The sequence below is a fragment of the Hyaena hyaena genome, unplaced genomic scaffold (genome assembly GCF_003009895.1).
Source record: "Hyaena hyaena isolate Hyena2069 unplaced genomic scaffold, ASM300989v1 scaffold_103, whole genome shotgun sequence".
NCBI classification, from domain to species: Eukaryota; Metazoa; Chordata; class Mammalia; order Carnivora; family Hyaenidae; genus Hyaena; species Hyaena hyaena.
Window position 1 is genome coordinate 1,036,925 of NW_024080735.1, and position 17,673 is coordinate 1,054,597.

A 17,673-nucleotide genomic window follows, 5' to 3' on the forward strand; every position below is an offset into this window, starting at 1 on the left:
GCAGACAAATGTGACAAACAGGCAGAACCCCCTTTCAGGGGTCTCTTCTCTGAAAGCTGGGCCCCAGTACAGGAGGCAGGATTGGGAAGGGGAGGCCCCCAGGGCCCAGACATGGAGCCACGGCCAGGCCCCACCTCCCAAGACCCTGTGTGCAGGTGGCCAGCACAGTGGGGGGAAATTAGGCCCCTTCCCCCATGTTCCAGTGCCCTGCTGGCCAGCCCGTGTGGCCCTGGGGAGAGGGAGGAGGCGGGAGGAACGGGCACTTGGCATGAGATTTATTTAGACAGAGAGCAGATTCACATCCCCGAGTTTTTATTAAAAGTTCATTTTTTCACGGATCATCCAACAGCATGGCTCTAGACTAGAAGCGATGAGGAGCTTAGGTGAGTCCTCATTCAATCAGACCAATCAGAAAAGTCAGCCCGGATACTTCAATATAGATTGGTTATTAAGCATGACTAAAGAATTACTATTAGGTGGGATATATGGGTGCCTGGGTGGCTCAGTCGGTTTAGTGGCCAATTCTTGATCTTAGCTCAGGTCTTAATCTCAGGGTTGTGAGTTCAAGCCCCGCATTGGACTCCATACTGAACGTGGAGCCTACTTTAAAATAAAATAAAATAATAAAATTAAAATTAAATAGAACGATAAAATTAAATTAAAATAAATATAAAATAATAAAACAAAATAAATATAAAATGAAATGAAATAAAATAAAATAAAACAAAATAAAATTTGTTGGGTGGGATAACAATATTGTGGCTGTAATACAGTGTGCTTTCCCAGAAGCGCACAATTTAGGGTAAAATGTCATATCAGTGACTTACTTCAGCAAAATTATTCAGTAAAGAATGGTAATATATGGAGTTTCGGGATACATTTTCTTCACTTTTATCTATATCAGATTTATATAAAATCAATATTTCATAAATATGTAACTGTAAATAAATACACAAATGTATATATAACTTAATGAATAATAAATAACGTAAATAGAAAATTGTATAAAATAAAAACACATAAATATAAATAACATAAGTTTTTTCGGGCAGAAATGTAGTCTCTGCCAACCCCCTACTCAGCCCCGTCCCCTCCCCCGCAGCCCTGCACCAGGAGGCACATCGTCAGCCTTCAGGACACTTCCAGTGACTCGATGGCCCAGACCACGTCCCTTATGTCCACCCCATGAAGCCCTGCACACTTCATCATCTGTGAGCCATGCTCAGGCCTCTGGAAACACGAGGATCTGACCCTGCCTTTACAACGTGCACGCTCCGGGGGCCACCTCTGCTCCGGTGCTGGTGGGCCATCCACTAGCAAGTGGCTGCTGTCATCCTTCACAAAGACCCCACACCTGGACATGCACCTGGCCCATCACATGGGACTGAAGGCAGACGGTCTCCAGGACGCCTCTCCCTGCGCCTGCTTGGACTGCGGCCCCACGCCCATAACGTGGTGGCTGCTGACAGCAGGGTGCACACGGGCTCCGAGCCTCTCCAGCGGCCACGCACAGTCAGGACAGGGCCATCGGGAAAAAGCTGACATGGGGCCCTGCGTGCAGGCAGCGCACCTGCCGCCTCCCACCCAAGCGCCGGCTCCGTGCTCCCAGGGCCCTCAGCTCAGTCTGGGGGCTGCGTGTGCGCACGTGCTTCCCTGTGTGTCCCATGAGGAAACGCTGCACCCCTTTCCAGGGCACAGCGACGGGGCTCTGCAGCAGCGGGGCCTGGAGCCACGGAGGAAGGGCCAGACCCCGGAGCCGCTGCCCGGCCCACCACCAGCGTGGTCTCCCATGGGAGAAGGAGGCGGGGCTCTGAGAGCTCCCATGGACCCTCTGCACAAATCAAAGACCCCCGACGCTGCTGGTGTCATGGAGCTGGGCAGGCCCCCTGCCCTCTACACTCCCACAGGGGCCTGGCGGTGATGCGTCTGCACCCCAGTGCCCCGGGGTTCTGTTCCCACGGATTGCTGGGAGCAACAGCAAACCCCTCCTCTCCACAGGGGACCCTCCTCATTAGCGAAGGACCAAGTTTTCAGAGTGCCTACGCTGTCCCAGGCACCATCTTGGACTCTGGGGAACGGGGACAGCACGCGGTGACAGGTGGAGGGGGGAGCCTTCCAGGGGACCATGCCAAGAAGCCCCGGATTCCAGGAGCCGACCCGCTGACACGCAGCCTCACCCAGGAGCAAGGAAGGGGCCACACTGAAAAGCGACATCTCCCACCACCTCAGTCCAGGGGAGACAGGAGCGTAATGCGAGCTCGCAGGGGTGTGAGGGGCGAGCACTGTAGTGCTGGGACCTTCACCCTCCTCCCGGGCTGCACAGGTAAGGCATCCCCCACACAGCCCATACCGGGGACTTGAGACCCCCACAGCCAACACCGCTTTATGACGAGACTATTTTTTTCGTTAGCAGACTATCCACTAAAGTAGTTGAAGCCTGCGGGCCTTAAAAATAAAATCACCTGGGGGGCGCCTGGGGGGCTTAGTCGGTTAAGCGTCTGACTTTCGCTTAGGTCATGATCTCGCAGTTTGTGGGTTCGAGCCCCGCGTCAGGCTCTGTGCTGACAGCCAGCTCAGAGCCTGGAGCCTGTTTCAGAGTCTGTGACTCCCTCTCTCTGACCCTCCCCTGCTCACACTGTCTCTCTCTCTCTCTCTCCTAGAAATAAATAAAACATTTAAAAAAAAAATTTTTTTAATCACCTGGGGGCGCCCAGGGGCTCAGCCAGTTAAGCGTCTGACTTTGGCTCAGGTCACCATCTCACGGTCCATGAGTTCGAGCCCTGCATTGGGCTCTGTGCTGACAGCTCGGAGCCTGAAGCCTGCTTCAGATTCTATGTCTCTCTGCCCCTCCCTTGCTCACACTCTGTGTGTGTCTCTTTCTCAAAAATAAAATATAAAAACATTTAAAAAGGGCTCCTGAACTTCCCTGGGGGTGGAGAATACTGTCTCTCCCCTTCTGTTAAGGACCAAGGTTTGTGTCCGCCCCCCCCCCAATCCACTTGTTGAAGCCTGAGCCCAGTGTGATGGTATCAGCAGGGGGCGCCTGTGGGAGGTGAGAAGGCCATGAGGGTGGAGCCGCCCCCCCAGTCTCCCTCCCGTCCCCACCCCTGTCTCTACAGGGAGAGCACAGCGAGGAGGGGCCAGGAGGGGCCGTCTGCAGCCAGGAAAGGGGTCTGCCCAGACCCCGGCCAGCAACACCCAGACGTCGCAGTCCCGCCTGCGGATCTGGAGAAGCCAGCACCGTCCAGCGCCCTCTGTACGCGTCAGTGTCCTTCAGAGAGCGGCACATTCGCTGCATCTACGGGGCTGCCCAGAGTCCTGAGTCTGCTCTGACGCTGGCCCCACAGGCCTGGAGCCACAGTAAACCCACATCCACACACAGGATGGCAAGGAGAGGGGCAGGGTCCGCGCACACCCCAGTGCCCTGGGCACCGGACCAGGCTTGAACCCCATGGCTGAGGGCAAGTGTCCCCAGGGCAGGTGGGCCCCCCCCAGAAGGACACTGACTTAGGGACGTTTTGCCGTCCTGCTTCTGGCAGGACCTAGAGATTCGGATTCTCCATTTTCTCGAGAGTCAGTCAACCCAGCAAGAGAAGGGGCCTGGGGCTCACTGTGTCCCCGGCAGTGCAGGGAGGGGCCCGCTGTTAAGACAGGAGGAGGCAGCGGACAGAAGCTGGGGACACGGGGCTCACGGGGACTCTGGGGGACAAAGGCTGAGGTGGCCTGAGCTCGTGGACGCCCCTGCCCATCCGGGAGGTCGTGGGGCCCCACCCACCTTCCCAGCAGGCTCCCCCCAGCCATCTTCCTGCTCCACCTCCTGGGCGTGCGGCTGGCGGGAAGCACAACCAGGTCAGGCTGGGGGCGCTGGGAGAGCGAGGGCGCCATGTCCATCGCCGCCCGTCCCTGCTGCACACGCCAGGGGCGGGCGCGTCCGCTCCACTGCAGGAGGCAATCCCGCCAGCCCTGAACTTCCCGTCTCAACCCTGAGTTGCTCTCAGAGAAGGACAGAAACATGACAGCAGAGAATCTCCATCTCAGAGAACCCCCCCTCCAGAGACCCTCAGGAGTCTGTGAACCCAGAAGCAGTGTGGACACGTTGTGGGGCATCCACGTGTTTTCTTAGCGTCCAGCAGGCCCTCAAATAGCCACAGGATTGGAGAGTCGTTGAGGCCACAGCCTGGTGGAAGGAGTGGGAGTCGGAGACAGAAGACGGGAGTTCAAACCCCAGGGGGCCCCTTCCCTCCTCCCTCTGTTGTTAAATGACCAGGCTTGGGGGCTGGGGTCAGAGAAGCACGTGCGAGCTGCTGTAGGCCAACGTCCTGTGACAATGACAGGTCATTCCACAAATGGGCCTGGCCAGACTTTCGGGCCCAACGAGGGCTCTCCCCCCAGCCATCACCACCCGACAGTCACAAGCTGCCTGACGTCCCCAGGAGTCCCCAGAAAGCCAAGTCAGTTTTCTAAAACCACCGCTCAGAAAAACGCAACCCAACGCTGTGTGCGAGAGCGCTGATAATGCACGCCCTCGATGGCCACCCGCTGCGGCCCAGGCACCTGTGGGCGCATTTTGTTCACGACTCATGACCGCTCCGTGGAGCCCACCTCACTCCTGCCCATGCTTTCTCTGTGCAGAAACCAAGCTCGATGGTGTCACCCAGGAAGCCAGGACCACATCGCTAGCAAGTCTGGGGGCTGGGGTTCAAACCGCATACCTGGTCACCTTTCGTCCGAGGACCAGAGCAGATGCCCTCGGGCCCAATGACAGCTGGACCCCTCCGGGCCGCGTGGGGACAGTGATGACCCCACGCTGCTGACACTTGTGAAGAGCAACTCCAAGAACAGACCTAAACTTTTTAGAAGAAAAAATGGTGGACACTTCCCATCACACGTATGTGACTTTAAACAGGTTTCTAGAATAAACACACATTGTTCTTATAGTATAATATACCACCAATTCTGGACGTGAAATCATATTCTATTATTTGGGGGGTGGGGGGTGGAGTATAAAATTACATACCAAACCACAAAAACCACAAACCCGGGATGTGGATGTGGAAACACGCCGGTACTCGGCAGTCACTCTGCCACCAGGTGGCAGCTCTGAGCACAGGGGACTTTCTGGATCCTGGGAATGAGAACCGTGCCTTCTCACAACGCCTGCTTGTGCCTTTAGAGAGATTTTCTGGGTGTCTGTGTCCGTGTCTGAGATGCAGTGGTAAGATGTGGTCCTTGTTCTCATGGTGGAGTTACCTGTCACCCCCAGAGGACTCTGTGCTCCTGCGCGAGCAGCTGTCTCACTGCTACTGTGTTGCGCGTTGGGAACATCTAAAGTGAACACATCTGAACCCCAAGTGTGTCTGTTCCCCCCACTCCAGGAGGTCAGTCAGGGCCTTGAACGTCTGACTGTCACGACTTGGAGATTCCTGGACGGAGGAGAATGGAAGTCCTTGAAGGCAAGCACTGTCCCTTTCCTCTGTCAGTCCTGAGGCCCCTGCAGATGTGATCCCGCGTGCATGTGCGCGTGGGGCCCTGGGATCCTGGGAACCCTTCCCGGCTCCCGGGACCTCAGCAAGAAGGCTGGGCCCCAGGCCTAAGGGCTCCTGGTTCACAAAGTGGGAGCCCCAGACCTCGTGCAGAAGCCCCCCCCCCCGAGCAGCCTGGAGCAGCACCCATGAGCTGATGGGGCATCTCTAGAGGAGCAGTGGGCAACCCCCACAGTCGCTGGAGTTGAACTCCCACCAGCCTGATGCAGGGGGCTGTGTGGGGCCAGTCTGAGTTGACTTAACAGAAGCCAAAAAGGAAAAAAAGCTGGAAGGAGAGTTCCACCTGAATTGCAGGTTCAGATCCACACCCTCCACATGGCACCCAGGCCTTTCTGACCCCCTGGGATGGCAGCAAGAGAGGTGGCTGGGGAGAGAGGCCCCCCGGGAGGCTGGGCCTCTACCTGTGGGCGGGGGCAGGGCAGCAGGGAAAGGGCCTCTGGGGGCAGGGGCGTGGACCAGAATGGGAACACGGGCAGTGGGGTGGGCATGTCTGTCTAATGGACTCATGACACCTGACGAACTCTCCTGACGCTAACCTGGCAGCGTGTGTGAACTCTACTGGGGTAAAAATAAAAAGGTAGCATCAAACAAGTGAACGAACGAAGCCCAGGCTTCTCCTGCACCTGCAGAAATACGAGCTCACAAATCGACAGGTGCCAACGACAGAGCACGTCTGCCCGGCCCCACTCAGCCAAGACCCAACTCGCAGCCGCGGGGTGCCCGTGCACACCTGCAGACACCCACGCGTGGGGCGCTGCTGGCAGTGTCCCGAAGTCCATCCTGCCCACCCTGAGTGCCCAGGGGGCGTGGACAGTGTGGCTCTGCAACAGGACCCCTCACAGAGCAGCCCCTCCGCTGGAGTGGGTGCCCCCACACCCACCGCTGGAGAAAAGGGACAGGGGACAGAGGACAGGGCACAGAGGATGGGGCACAGCGGGGGAGACAGCAGGTAAAGGGAGTGAGGAGGACAAACCCACGCTTCAAATCCCACGCATTTCCTCCTCTGACGTCGGCCCTGAACTGACCCCTCCGTGGGGTCCCCGGACCCAGTGCTCACCCCAGGCCCCTCGACCCCACACACGCAGCCTGAGACCATGTCTGCCATTTCTGGATGAGCTTTCCTTCACCAGCTTCACAGGCTCCCACCATCTGTCCCTGAAAGCCCGGAGCCTGTCTCCCACCCACCCCCATCTCTGCCCTGCACAGAACAGCTGAGGCACACAGGCTGTTCTGAGGGTCCCGCCCCCTGGATGTGGGGGACATATGGCCTGACCCCCCAGGAAAGGAGGTGCCACCAAGCCTGGGTCCCACTGATGCCGCCTGGTCTTTGGCAGAAAAGACCAGAGCCTAGGAAATATTGTGGTCCTAATAAATTAAAGGTCATGATCCTTAACATATAAAGAACTTTTACAAATCAACAAGACAGAGCTCGGCATTCTGAAAGACTCCTACCTCCTGTGGGTTTCCAGCTACCATGTCCCCCATCTCCCTGAAACACAAAAAAGGAGAAAAAACAAACACCAGTAAGTAAAATGCACAGCTGATGGCCACATTCTTTCAGGAAGTATTTCACTTTTCTGAAGGATTGACTTCCCACCTAAGACCTTCAGACCCTACTGGCACCCAGCTACATAAACCAAATCTTTACCAGCATCCCCCCCTTCAACCCCCAGTCTCCACCCCACCTGGGTCATCACCAGACAGGAAATGCCAGTGACCCTTCATGAATTCTGAAATGTTGGCCCTGGTGGCCCCCAATCATGGAGAATTCTCTGCCTACCCAGTCCCTCTCCCCTCCCTGGAGACCCAGCTCTGTGAGTCCCTGTAGTCACCATCTCTGGGCAAGAAGCTGGCAAGGCCACAGGCTGTGTGCACCTGTGACCATGTAGGTGGTGTGTGCATAGCGGGGGAGGATATATGTGTGCGTGTGTATGCATGTGAGTACGTGTACATGTGTGTATGTGTGTGCACCTGTGTGTGCGTGTGTATGCACACATGTATGTGTGTGCAGGTAAGGGAGGCGGGTTGTGGAGGCTCCCACTCTCAGGACCCAGGGGCCTCTCTGTTGAAGGAAACCACTCAGCACAGATGTCCCTGGTGCCCCTTCTCTCCAGCCTTGACCGTCTTTAAGCAGTCTACGGAGCATACACCCTGTAGACGGAGTAAAGGGCCCCTGGGAACAGGGAGTTTGCAGGGTCCTTCTGGGACCAGCGGAGGCGAACCAAGCGTGTCACCTGCCGGCCTGTGCGCCCCCCTCCCCCGCCTGCCTGCCCGCCACCGCAGAGGGGCAGAAGCGCACAGGCCTTGCCCTTATCCTTCGAGAACAACCTCAGGTAGAAGTCGCCGTCCTGGAAGGGCTGGAGAGTGGACGGCAGGCACAGGTACTCCCCAGGGGGCAGCTGCAGCCGGCGGGTCACCTCCCGCAGGGCGGTGGGGGTCCCAGAGCGCGCAGCGGGCTGGCGGCCCAGGAAGAAGTTCCAGTCCAGGAAGAAGCTCCGGCACAGGGGCGAGTCGTTGGCGGGGCTCTGCCCCTGCACAAAGCGGGGCGGGGTCAGTGTCCGGGAGGATGGAGGAGGATCATGGAGGAGGCGGATCGTGGAGGAGGGGGGCTTGAGAGTTTGGTCGAGGTCTGGTTTGGGGATTTGGGGATGGCTGACCTTTAACACCGCGCTGAGAAGTGGGAGGCCCCAGACTCCGCCGGGGACTCACCCGTGTCAGTCACCACGTCTGAGGCACGACCTGGGGGGGCGGGCCACGGTACAGACCGCGGCCCCCTCCCAGGTGAAGCACAGCAGGGTCTCCAGGGCACCCCATCCTTCCTGCTGGGGTCTGTCCTCACAAACCAGCCCCTGCCCATCCCACTGCCCCTTCTCTGCGGCTGTAACTCAGCGGCGCTGAGCCCCCAGCTCAGGACTGTGTCGGGGAGGTTGGGGGGGGCGCTTAAATCCTGCTCCGCCAGCAGAAGCACCCAGGAGCACCTGCTCGCTGCAAGCTGACAGGCTGTCAAGGGGATGCAGGCAGGGTGAGCCTCCAGTCCCACCCAGGGCCCCTGGCTGTCCTTGGAGGCAGGGTGCACCCGGTGGGTGACCCATCTACTTGTGGTGGGAGGGGCTGGTGTGTGACGCAGGCTAATTAGTGGCCTCAGGTGCCCCACTGGGACCGCTGTGATTAAGCCTCCACCCCTCCGTGTCTTCACGCCCACCTGTGATGCTGCAGGGCTGTGACTTGTGTGTGACCCAGTCCTGCAGCACCCACCCCAGAGGGGACAGTGTCCACCCACGGTCGCCAGACCCTCTTTAGATCACAGGTCTGCTAAGCCAAGGTGGAAAGCGGGGCCGCCTACCCCCACTGCCGGGTCAGGACTCCACAGGGTTCCCCAGGCAGGCCCTGCCCACTCGGGTCTGAGGTCAGCGAAGTGCTCGGGACCCCGCCCTGTGAACTGTCATATTCAGAACGCTAGGGATGCGGCCAGCAGGCTTCAGCCAAGGGCAGGGTGTCATTCTCGTGTCCCTGATGACCGGGGGGCAGGGGAAGTGGGGGGGGGGAGGGGACCAGCAGGGAAAGGTAGCCAGTAAAGCTGACTTGGGGAAGCACACTCTTTCTGAGCCGGTGGGGAAAGGGACACATGATCCTAGAGCCCGGTGCGGCAGGTACGGAGCCATAGCGTCTGACCTGGAGGACACTGAGGCAAGAGGGGCCCCTCCATCCTTCTAGGGGCCCCAGACAGGTGCGTGCCCGAGGCCCCTGGCCCTCATGTGCCATCATGATATGGCCCAGCCGGGAGCAATAGTGCAGGTCAACCGCGGGTAGGCTCAGGGCTGGCAGGAGCGTCCCTGGGGATGGGTCAGAAGTGCACCATCTCGGGCCACCCCCAGACCTGCAGCACCGGGAACTCTGGGGTGTTCTCACAACGCAGGGGGGCCCAGGCTGCAGACCCAGGGGGACTAACAGCACGGGATCCACAGTGACTTGTGAAGGGCCCCGGAGAGCACACTGTGTGCCTGCGTGACCTCTCTCTCTAACAAAGGGGACATGTCCAATGGGAACCAGAGTCCCCAAACCTGACACAGATTTGGATTTAGTTACTTCCTTGTAGGAAGAGCTGTGGGCTCCCCACCTTCCATGCTGGCTCCACATGACACCCATAATCGCTGACACATGGCTGGGAGCCAGCAGGCAGGTGGGGATCTGGTGTCTGCTGCCTTGGATGAAGCGCACGCTGGGGCCTGAGAAGCTGGCCCGGCCCAGGAAAGTTGGGGTATGATGCCGCAGGAAACCGCACCTTGGTGTGATTAGCAGTCGACCCCTGAGGGCCGCAGACAGAGCAGTGGTTCTCGACCTCGGCTGCGCACTGGGGTCACCCCAGAGATCCCGCTGTGGTAGGTCTGAGGTGCAGCCCGGACACACCGAGTTTTTACAGCTCCCAGGTGTGGCCTGAGCGCAGCCCAGGAGGGGCTCACAGGAGAGGCTGGAAGGGGCCAGACTCTGCGAGCCAGGCAGGGCACCTCCCCAGAGGCGCCATCTATCTGGGGCTCTCCCTTCGGCTGGCCCAGCACATGGGGAGCTGGGGAGAAACCCAGCGGCAGGAAGGAACCCCAGGCATGAGGATGACAACTGAGTAGGCGCGTCACCGAGGAGGTGCAGGAAAAGCCGGGAGCCAAAAAGATAGAGTTGTGTTTCTGTCTTTTATCAGAGATCAGGGCGCTTATTTCTTTGCCCTTGGTAATGACCTGGTTCAGAGCGGGTCACAGGCACACAGGGGCAAAGGTCACCCTGTCTCCCACTCGGGGGCAGGGTGGGAGCCGACCTGGTCTTTGCCACCCACCACGGTCAGCAGCTCCGGGACAGTGTGGGAGGAAGCAGGCACCATATCCCAAAGGAGAGACGCCTCTGCCAGTGCTCGCCTACCTCTCTGGGGACCTGCGGGGCGGAAGAGAAGCGGTGACCTGCCAGGGCAGGGCCCGTGCCTTGTGACCCTCCCCATGTCTTGCGGACAGACTGTGCATTTCTGACACTGGAAAGTCCCCAATGGGAAGGCCGTCTGGACACCAAACCCTAGAAATCTGAAGGGGAAAAGGCTCTAGGTTTTTACTTTGTGTTCTGGTTAAACAGTCTGCCAGGACCCAAGGTCCATCAGGACCCACACCCCCAGAGGCTGGGACCCCACATCCCTCAGGACTGACACCCCGGGGGCGGACGACATCTCACAGACCAGCTCGGAGAGCACAGACCCAGAAAAGTGAGGCCCATGGAAGGAGAGGGACGGTCACCTTAGAGGTGCAGGATCTTAGGTGCAAATGACAAGCCTGCCTGGCCTGAGCCTGTTGTCACAGCAGGAAGGTAACAGGGGACAGAGGGGACAGACACCAGGGCTCTTTAGCCTTTAGGGTGTCAGGGCTGCTTCTCAAACAATGTCAGCTTTCAACCTACACAGACCCCCAGACCACACACACACAGAGTCCTCAGAGTCAGCTACAGATGCTCCCCACAACATCAGGTGCTCCCTACATCCTCCAGGTGCTCCCCACAACCCTAGGTGCTCCCTACACCCCAGATGCTCCCCACGCCCCCAGGTGCTCCTCATAATCCCAAGTGCTCCCCACACTCCTGGATGCTCCCCACAACTCCAGGTGCTCCCCACACCCCCAGATGCTCTCTACACCCCCCAGAGGCTCCCCACACCCCCAGGTGCTCCCTACAACCAGTGACACTTGATACCTGACTAAATGACACCTTGATCCTCTTACAACGATGGAATCTTAACCCAGCTCATCTGTAATCACTGGGCCACACAATGAGGTAGCTAGCCTGGCAGATAGCAACTGTCCCCCAGAGGAAGGTGACCTTGCCTGAACTGACCCACTCCTCCCCGGAAACCCCCATCCCAGTTGTGCCTATGACCAGCACTCCTTCCTCCTTGCCAAATGGGACGCAGTCCAATTCACAAGTCACTTAATAAAGCCAATACCATCTTTAACGTCCACTCAGCTGAATTTCGGGCTTTAATGGCCCCTGAGAGCAGTGACCGTGTCTCAGCCGCTAGCACAACACCGGACACAAAGCAGACACTTGGTAAAACACATGGAAGTGACACGCATTCATAAGTGCCTTCGCAGTTTCACCCCTGTAGGCCCGGAGGTGAGGCTGGGGCTCTGTACGCTCTAGCTGGGGTGGGACGGGGGCCCCTTTAGTCCACATTCTTGTCTCCTGCCATCAGCCCACCGGCCACTGGCCACGGGCACACTCCCGCTCTCAAGCATGCATACGTACTAAGCCCTGAACTGCAAAGCCTCACGTTCTAGAGCAAGAGGAAGAGGGGGCCAGGGGGTAGGAGCTGGCCATGGGCTTCCTCTCTCGTATGCTACTTTATTCTGAGGTGCTGGGCCTCCTCGTGTTCTTCTCAATTGAAATTGCATTTTTCCCAAGAAATTCATTCTTAACAAAATTACATAAAAACAGCCACCACTAACCCTCTGGGATTTGCTACAAGGAGTCTTTGCCTGTATAAAAAAGTAGATTCTGATGCATTGCTAGCAAGTCTTTGCTTTAATGTAACCCGCAAGGCTGTGCAGTCACAGAGGAGCAGTTTCTGGTGCAAACCAGAGCAGGGCACCGCCTGAGACAGAGGGGGTCCCCAACCAGAGAGAGGACTGAAGGTGGCCATGTGGCTCCCCTCACCCCAGCCAGGCCTGTGGGTTCTTTTTTTTTTTTTTAATGTATTATTTATTTTTGAGAGAGACAAAGACAGAGTATGAGAAGGGGAGGGGCAGAGAGAGAGGGAGACAGAATCCAAAGCAGGCTCCAGGCTCTGAGCTGTCAGCACAGAGCCGGACACAGAGGATGAACTCACAAACCGCAAGATCATGACCCAAGCGTAAGTCGGATGCTTAACCGACTAAGCCATCCAGACGCCCCAGGCCTGTGGGTTCTGAGAAGAGTCTCAAGGCTGCCCAGCGTGGGAGGACAGGTGTCTCTGGCTCCCACACCCATTCTCCCTCCCCCCACTCAAGTGCCTCGTGTGTCATGTGTGTCATGTTCTCGCCTCCTGTCCCCTGAGAAGCCTCTACTTGGAAAGCGCATTAACACTGAGCCCTTGATGACAGGCAAAGTTTAAGGAATTACATATCTCCACGTTAACAGCAGAGGTGTAAGCTATAGGAATGAATCTCTAATGGTGGAATTCAAGCCTCAGTAAGGCTATTGGGAGAGGCATTTAGGGGAGCAAGAAGTGTACTTCATGAGGAATATTCAAGTGATAGGAAAGATGTACCCGAACTACGGGCCACAACGTCCCAGGCAAAGACACCCAGTGTGGAATGAGGACGACCCAGCTCGAAAAGTACTTTGTAGACACTAGAGCCAATTCTGAACGTGCCCTGTCCTATTCTCTTCCCTCGCCTGCGAGTCTTCTGCACCAGACCTGGCAGCACCGGACAGCAGGCTCACCGACGCCCCCTGCAGGCTGCCATCCACCTCGTCCAGATGGTTTCGGAACTGCGGATTAGTCCAGTGAGTGGCTGGAAGTCATGGGAAGGGAAGCCGGTGGTGCCCCCGTGGTGGGTGAGGAGGGGCAGGATAATACAGGGGAGGAGCTCGCTCATCCCGGAGAACGGGCGGCTGCGTGTGCGCAGGCGCCCACGAGCTTTCTTCTCGGGGCAGTCAGCCTTCCCCTCCTCCCCTCCTCCTCCCACACACCAGCGGACCCATCCGGTAGCATTGGGAAACTTGGCACGGGTCCCTCTGAGCAGCCGGGGGGACCAGACATGCTGGACTGGGACTATTCGAGGCCTGATGTCTCCAGGGCCACCCAGGACTGTCACAAGTAACCTCCATGACTTCCCAGGGGATCGGTTAACACCCCCTGTTCTCAACTCCTGGCCTGTGGAGACACCACCTCCCAGAGGAAGGGGGCTTGTGAAGGGGACAGGGGAGTCATGCCCCAGGACAGGCTACAGAGACAACCCGTCTGATGGGTGTCTGTCCCCTCGCAGAGAGGGCCCCTGCCCCAGATCACAACGGAAGCAGCTCTGGGGGCCTCCCTCCGTGGCGGTGGTCTTGCTGCCATGAGGAGACACGCTCCCTCTCACTCGATGACACATGAGGGGTAACAACTGTGGCACCACCTACGGGTATTTTAAAAGGCTGCTTCACTTCAAAGATGACCTTAAAACTCTCTCAATGCAGTGACTACACAAGCCAAGGCACAGAGAGGTCAGATGGGTTATCCAAGGGCACACAGCGCTCCGTGACAGAGGGAAGGGCAGACCCCAACCGAAGATGGGCCCAACGGGAATCTCCATGTAGGGCCCTCAAAAACTTTACCCCAGAGGCTCCCTGAGGGAGGAGGGGGCTGGGCCCCGGGGGAAGGGAATGGGGTGGGGCGTCTCACATCCTTTCAGGACAGGCCCAGGAGGCAGAGAGGACGGCGGCGGGGGGGGGGGGGGGGGGGGGGGGGGGGGGGGGGGGGGGGGGGGGGGGGGCGGGAGGGCAGGATGCAGGGACCTCACATCCTCTGGGAAGGGCCCACCTGGACCAAATGACAAGGTATGTGCAGGTGACCAGGAGCCACTGATGATCAGTAGTAATATTACCTGTCCGACCCCACCTTCCCATCTCAATGTCAGGGCTGTTTATTGAGGCCCAAGTATGTGGATTTCAACGGCAAGTATCTGTGGCCTCTGACACCATTGCCAAAGGGCAGGAACGATGCCAATGGGATAGTGATGGTGACTGTGTGTGCAGACACCTCAGGTCCCCCCACAGCCCTGAGTCCCCGAAGTGATCCATGCAAATTTCCTAGCTTTCCCGAAGAGCTTGCTAATGGTGAACATATTTTAATTTCTCGCAAATACAACCTTACAACAATCCCACATTTTTTGCTTACTCCTCAACGGCACCAGAGGAAGAGAACAACCCGTAAAAACACTCTACACCCCATTCCTATAACACTAACCTGTTTACAAAGCGCCTTCTGAGGTGGGTGTTATCACCCTACGGCTAGGATCCAGAAACAAGCTCGGAAAAGGGAAACGAGCCACCTGGGGCCGGGTGGCTATTCAGTCCAGCGGCGGCCGCCAGCGTGGGGCCCTGGGTCGGGTGGGGACCGAGGAGGAGACGGGGCCTGCCCGCACTCGGGACTTTATTACCGGCCGCTCGCACAGCACGGACACAGCCCTGCGCCCAGCTCTGTGTCCGGACTAAGGGTCTACACCAGCCGGCGCGACGCCTCAGAGCGGGGAGGGCGAGGGGACGTACGCGGGGTGGAGATGGGCTTTGTTTTCCTTCCTTTCTCCTTAGAGACATGGGGTGGGTTTCTCAGTTTCCCCGTCGGGTGCTGCCGCACCTGGAGCCTGCGCACCAGTGTATCCATGACATCCCGGCGCCGGCGTATCCGTGACGTCCTGGCGCTGGCGTACCGGTGACGTCCTGGCGCCGGCGTATCCGTGACGTCCTGGGAACCGGGAAGACCTCTCACCCGCAGCAGCACGAGGGCCCGAGTGGGTGCAGATGCGGGTGTTTGCACCAGGCTGTCCCCGCCAGGGTGGGGCCCCAGTGGCCCCCGGAAGAGCGAGGAGGGGCCGTTCGGGACCCCCACCCAGGCCCCTCCACCTCCGAGTCCACCGCCCGCCCGGGCACACGCGCCAAGCTGAATGCCGCCCTGGGGATACCGGGTGTTGAAGCAGCAGGGGGTGGCGGAGTCGGGGAGGCGTGTCCGCCAGGTGCCGGGGAGGAGCCTGGGGAGGGAGCAGGCGGCCTCCGCACAGGGAGTCAGGAGCACGGTGAACGAGGAGGGGCCAGGGGGCGGGTGGGGGAAGTGAGGACCCCTCTCACGCGCAGAAGGGCGGTGTTAGCTGAACTCAGGCCTCGGGTCGGGGGCTGGCGGGCCACTGCCCACCTTGCTGCCCGCGCCCCCACGGCCCTCCGCCTCTCCCGGGAAGTTCAGGCAGCCCCCGGCCGTGGAGCCCGGCGTCCAGCGGACACTGAACAGGACCAGGTTCCATTTGTGCAGCTGGTCGCCGCTCAGGGAGTCCAGGGACAAGTTACACATCTCCAGCCGCGAGAACTGCCTCAAGAAATCCGAAAATGACATCCTGGGGGCAGAAGGGCGGGGGCTCCGGGTTAAGAGAGCCAGGCTGCAGAAGAGAGGCGACACAGGGGAGCCGGGCGGGCGGGTGGGACAGAGAGGGGGCGTGGCCGGTCTGACCCCACCCCCACCCCCACGGGGCGGCTGTCCAAGTCCCTGCTAAGGTCAGCGCCCCTGTTTTGTCGGGAACCCCCTTTGCGCAGTATGGACCACAGACAGAACCGCCACTTCGGAGTCTGCAGACGCATCCTCCAACTTAACTCTGGCGATGCCCCCTGGAGATATCCCCGGGCCGGTCAAGTTCATGGCTGTCCCTGTCACCTGCCTCCGCCCACCAACTGGGGGAGTCTCCATCTTGCTGCTAAAGTCAACTTAGCACTCTGCCTGGTGAACGGAGGCAGGAAGGCGGGACGACAGGCCCGGACAGGTGGCCTGGATGCTGCAGGCACGGGAGTAAGGCGGCGGGGATGGGGAGGGGTGGGGAGGGGCGGAGAACAGCCCCCAGGAGACCGGTAGCGTTCCAGAACGTTCGGAATGTTCCCACAGGCAGCGCTCACCAGAACTCCCCGTCCTCTGCTCTCTTGTCCAGCTCCTCCTTCCGCCTGGGGTCTATGTGATTCCACTCTGGTGCACTGGGGAAATCATAAAATCAGGGTATTTTTAAGTTTATTTATTTAATGAGAGAGAGAGAGCATGAGCAGGGGAGGGGCAAAGAGAGAGAGAATGAATCCCAAGCAGGCTCCACGCTGCCAGAGCAGAGCCCAATGCAGGGATTGGTCTATGAATCGTGAGATCATGACCTGAGTTGAGGTCAAGAGTCTGACACTTAACTGACTGAGCCCCCCAGGCGCCTCTAAAATATTTTAAATGGAGGCAGAGGTGATCATTCGAGCAAGGTCAGCTGTGGTGCACGCTGTTTGGGACAGATGTTCCCTGAGGGCCACAGACAGATGTGAGAGCCCAGCAGGCAGGGGCAGAACAGACAGTGGGGGTGGGGGCGCACCTGGGACAGGGTGCCGGCTGGGGACACAGGCCCCACGGCACCTGTGGGGTGACCCCGTTAGTGCGGCACGGACTTTGCCCTAAGTTCACTCTTGGGGCCCCTACCCATGTCTGAGGCTCCTGGTCCGAGGCAGAGTGGTCAGAGAGAGGAGGCCTAAGACAGCCTGTCAGGCATGCATGCCGGTGTCCATGCCCCTGGTCACACCCATGTCCACACCCGTACCTTGAATCCATATCCCTGTCCATACCCTCATTCACATCAGTGTCTACACCCGTGTCCACACCCATACCCATGTCCATGCCAGTGCTCTCACCTGTGCCCATGCCTCCCCCTTGGAGCTGCCCCAGCCTCTGAGAGCCTTGTGGGGGGTGGTGTCAGGGAAGGAGATGGGTTCAAATACGCCTTCTGGGGAGCCTGGGAAACAGCCGTCAGCCAAAACGGCAGAACTTGGAGTTCTGGTTCCTTCGGCCCTGACGCCCTTTCCGGGCAGTTGGCAGAGCGAGGTGTGGGTTCTGCTAAAGCTCAGGCAGGAGCATCAGAATCTGTGGTCCCAGGGACACCTGTGTCTTGGTGGCATAGGTGGTGACACGTGGCTGCACATGACAAAGGCCCTCCAGAGCCCCAGCGCCATCACTGAGCATGGGAGGCACACGACGGCTCCCCCGAGGTTGAGGACATATGGGGCGGGATTCATTCCCATTTCCGGTAACTCCTCATCCACGGCGGGAGGCCTGCCGGAGGGGAGCCTGTCTGAGCCCTCATGACCTTGTCAGAAGGACCAAGCCCTGTCCCATTGTGAGTGAGATCGCCACTCACATCCGCCCACTGCTGCCTGCTGGCCCCAGGGGTCAGACCCCACTTCCCAAGCTTGGCCTTTGCCAGAGACCAGGATTTGTGGGGTGGGAGGAGTCCATCTGAGGGTCTGGCCTCACTTGGGGCCACCACAGTGTGGCAGGTGAGAAACAGGCAAACCTTCAAGGACACGCAAAATTCCAGGGCTGCCAGACCTACAAACACCAGGCAGAGACCTCGGAGCAAAGGCG

The 17,673-nt window shown here is 58.7% G+C and overlaps 1 protein-coding gene across 1 annotated transcript in view; it reads right to left on the bottom strand.

Moving 5' to 3' along the window:
* Window positions 1-3,607: 3,607 nt before the first annotated feature.
* Window positions 3,608-17,673, bottom strand: part of LOC120234131 (calpain-8-like) — a 31,312-nt gene continuing 17,246 nt past the window's right edge. The window contains 10 exon segments of the mRNA XM_039235795.1: window positions 3,608-3,641; window positions 3,776-3,829; window positions 5,371-5,423; window positions 6,996-7,032; window positions 7,872-8,074; window positions 10,369-10,463; window positions 12,814-12,998; window positions 13,000-13,060; window positions 15,459-15,634; window positions 16,185-16,259. Coding sequence (XP_039091726.1) covers window positions 3,608-3,641; window positions 3,776-3,829; window positions 5,371-5,423; window positions 6,996-7,032; window positions 7,872-8,074; window positions 10,369-10,463; window positions 12,814-12,998; window positions 13,000-13,060; window positions 15,459-15,634; window positions 16,185-16,259 — 973 coding nt within the window.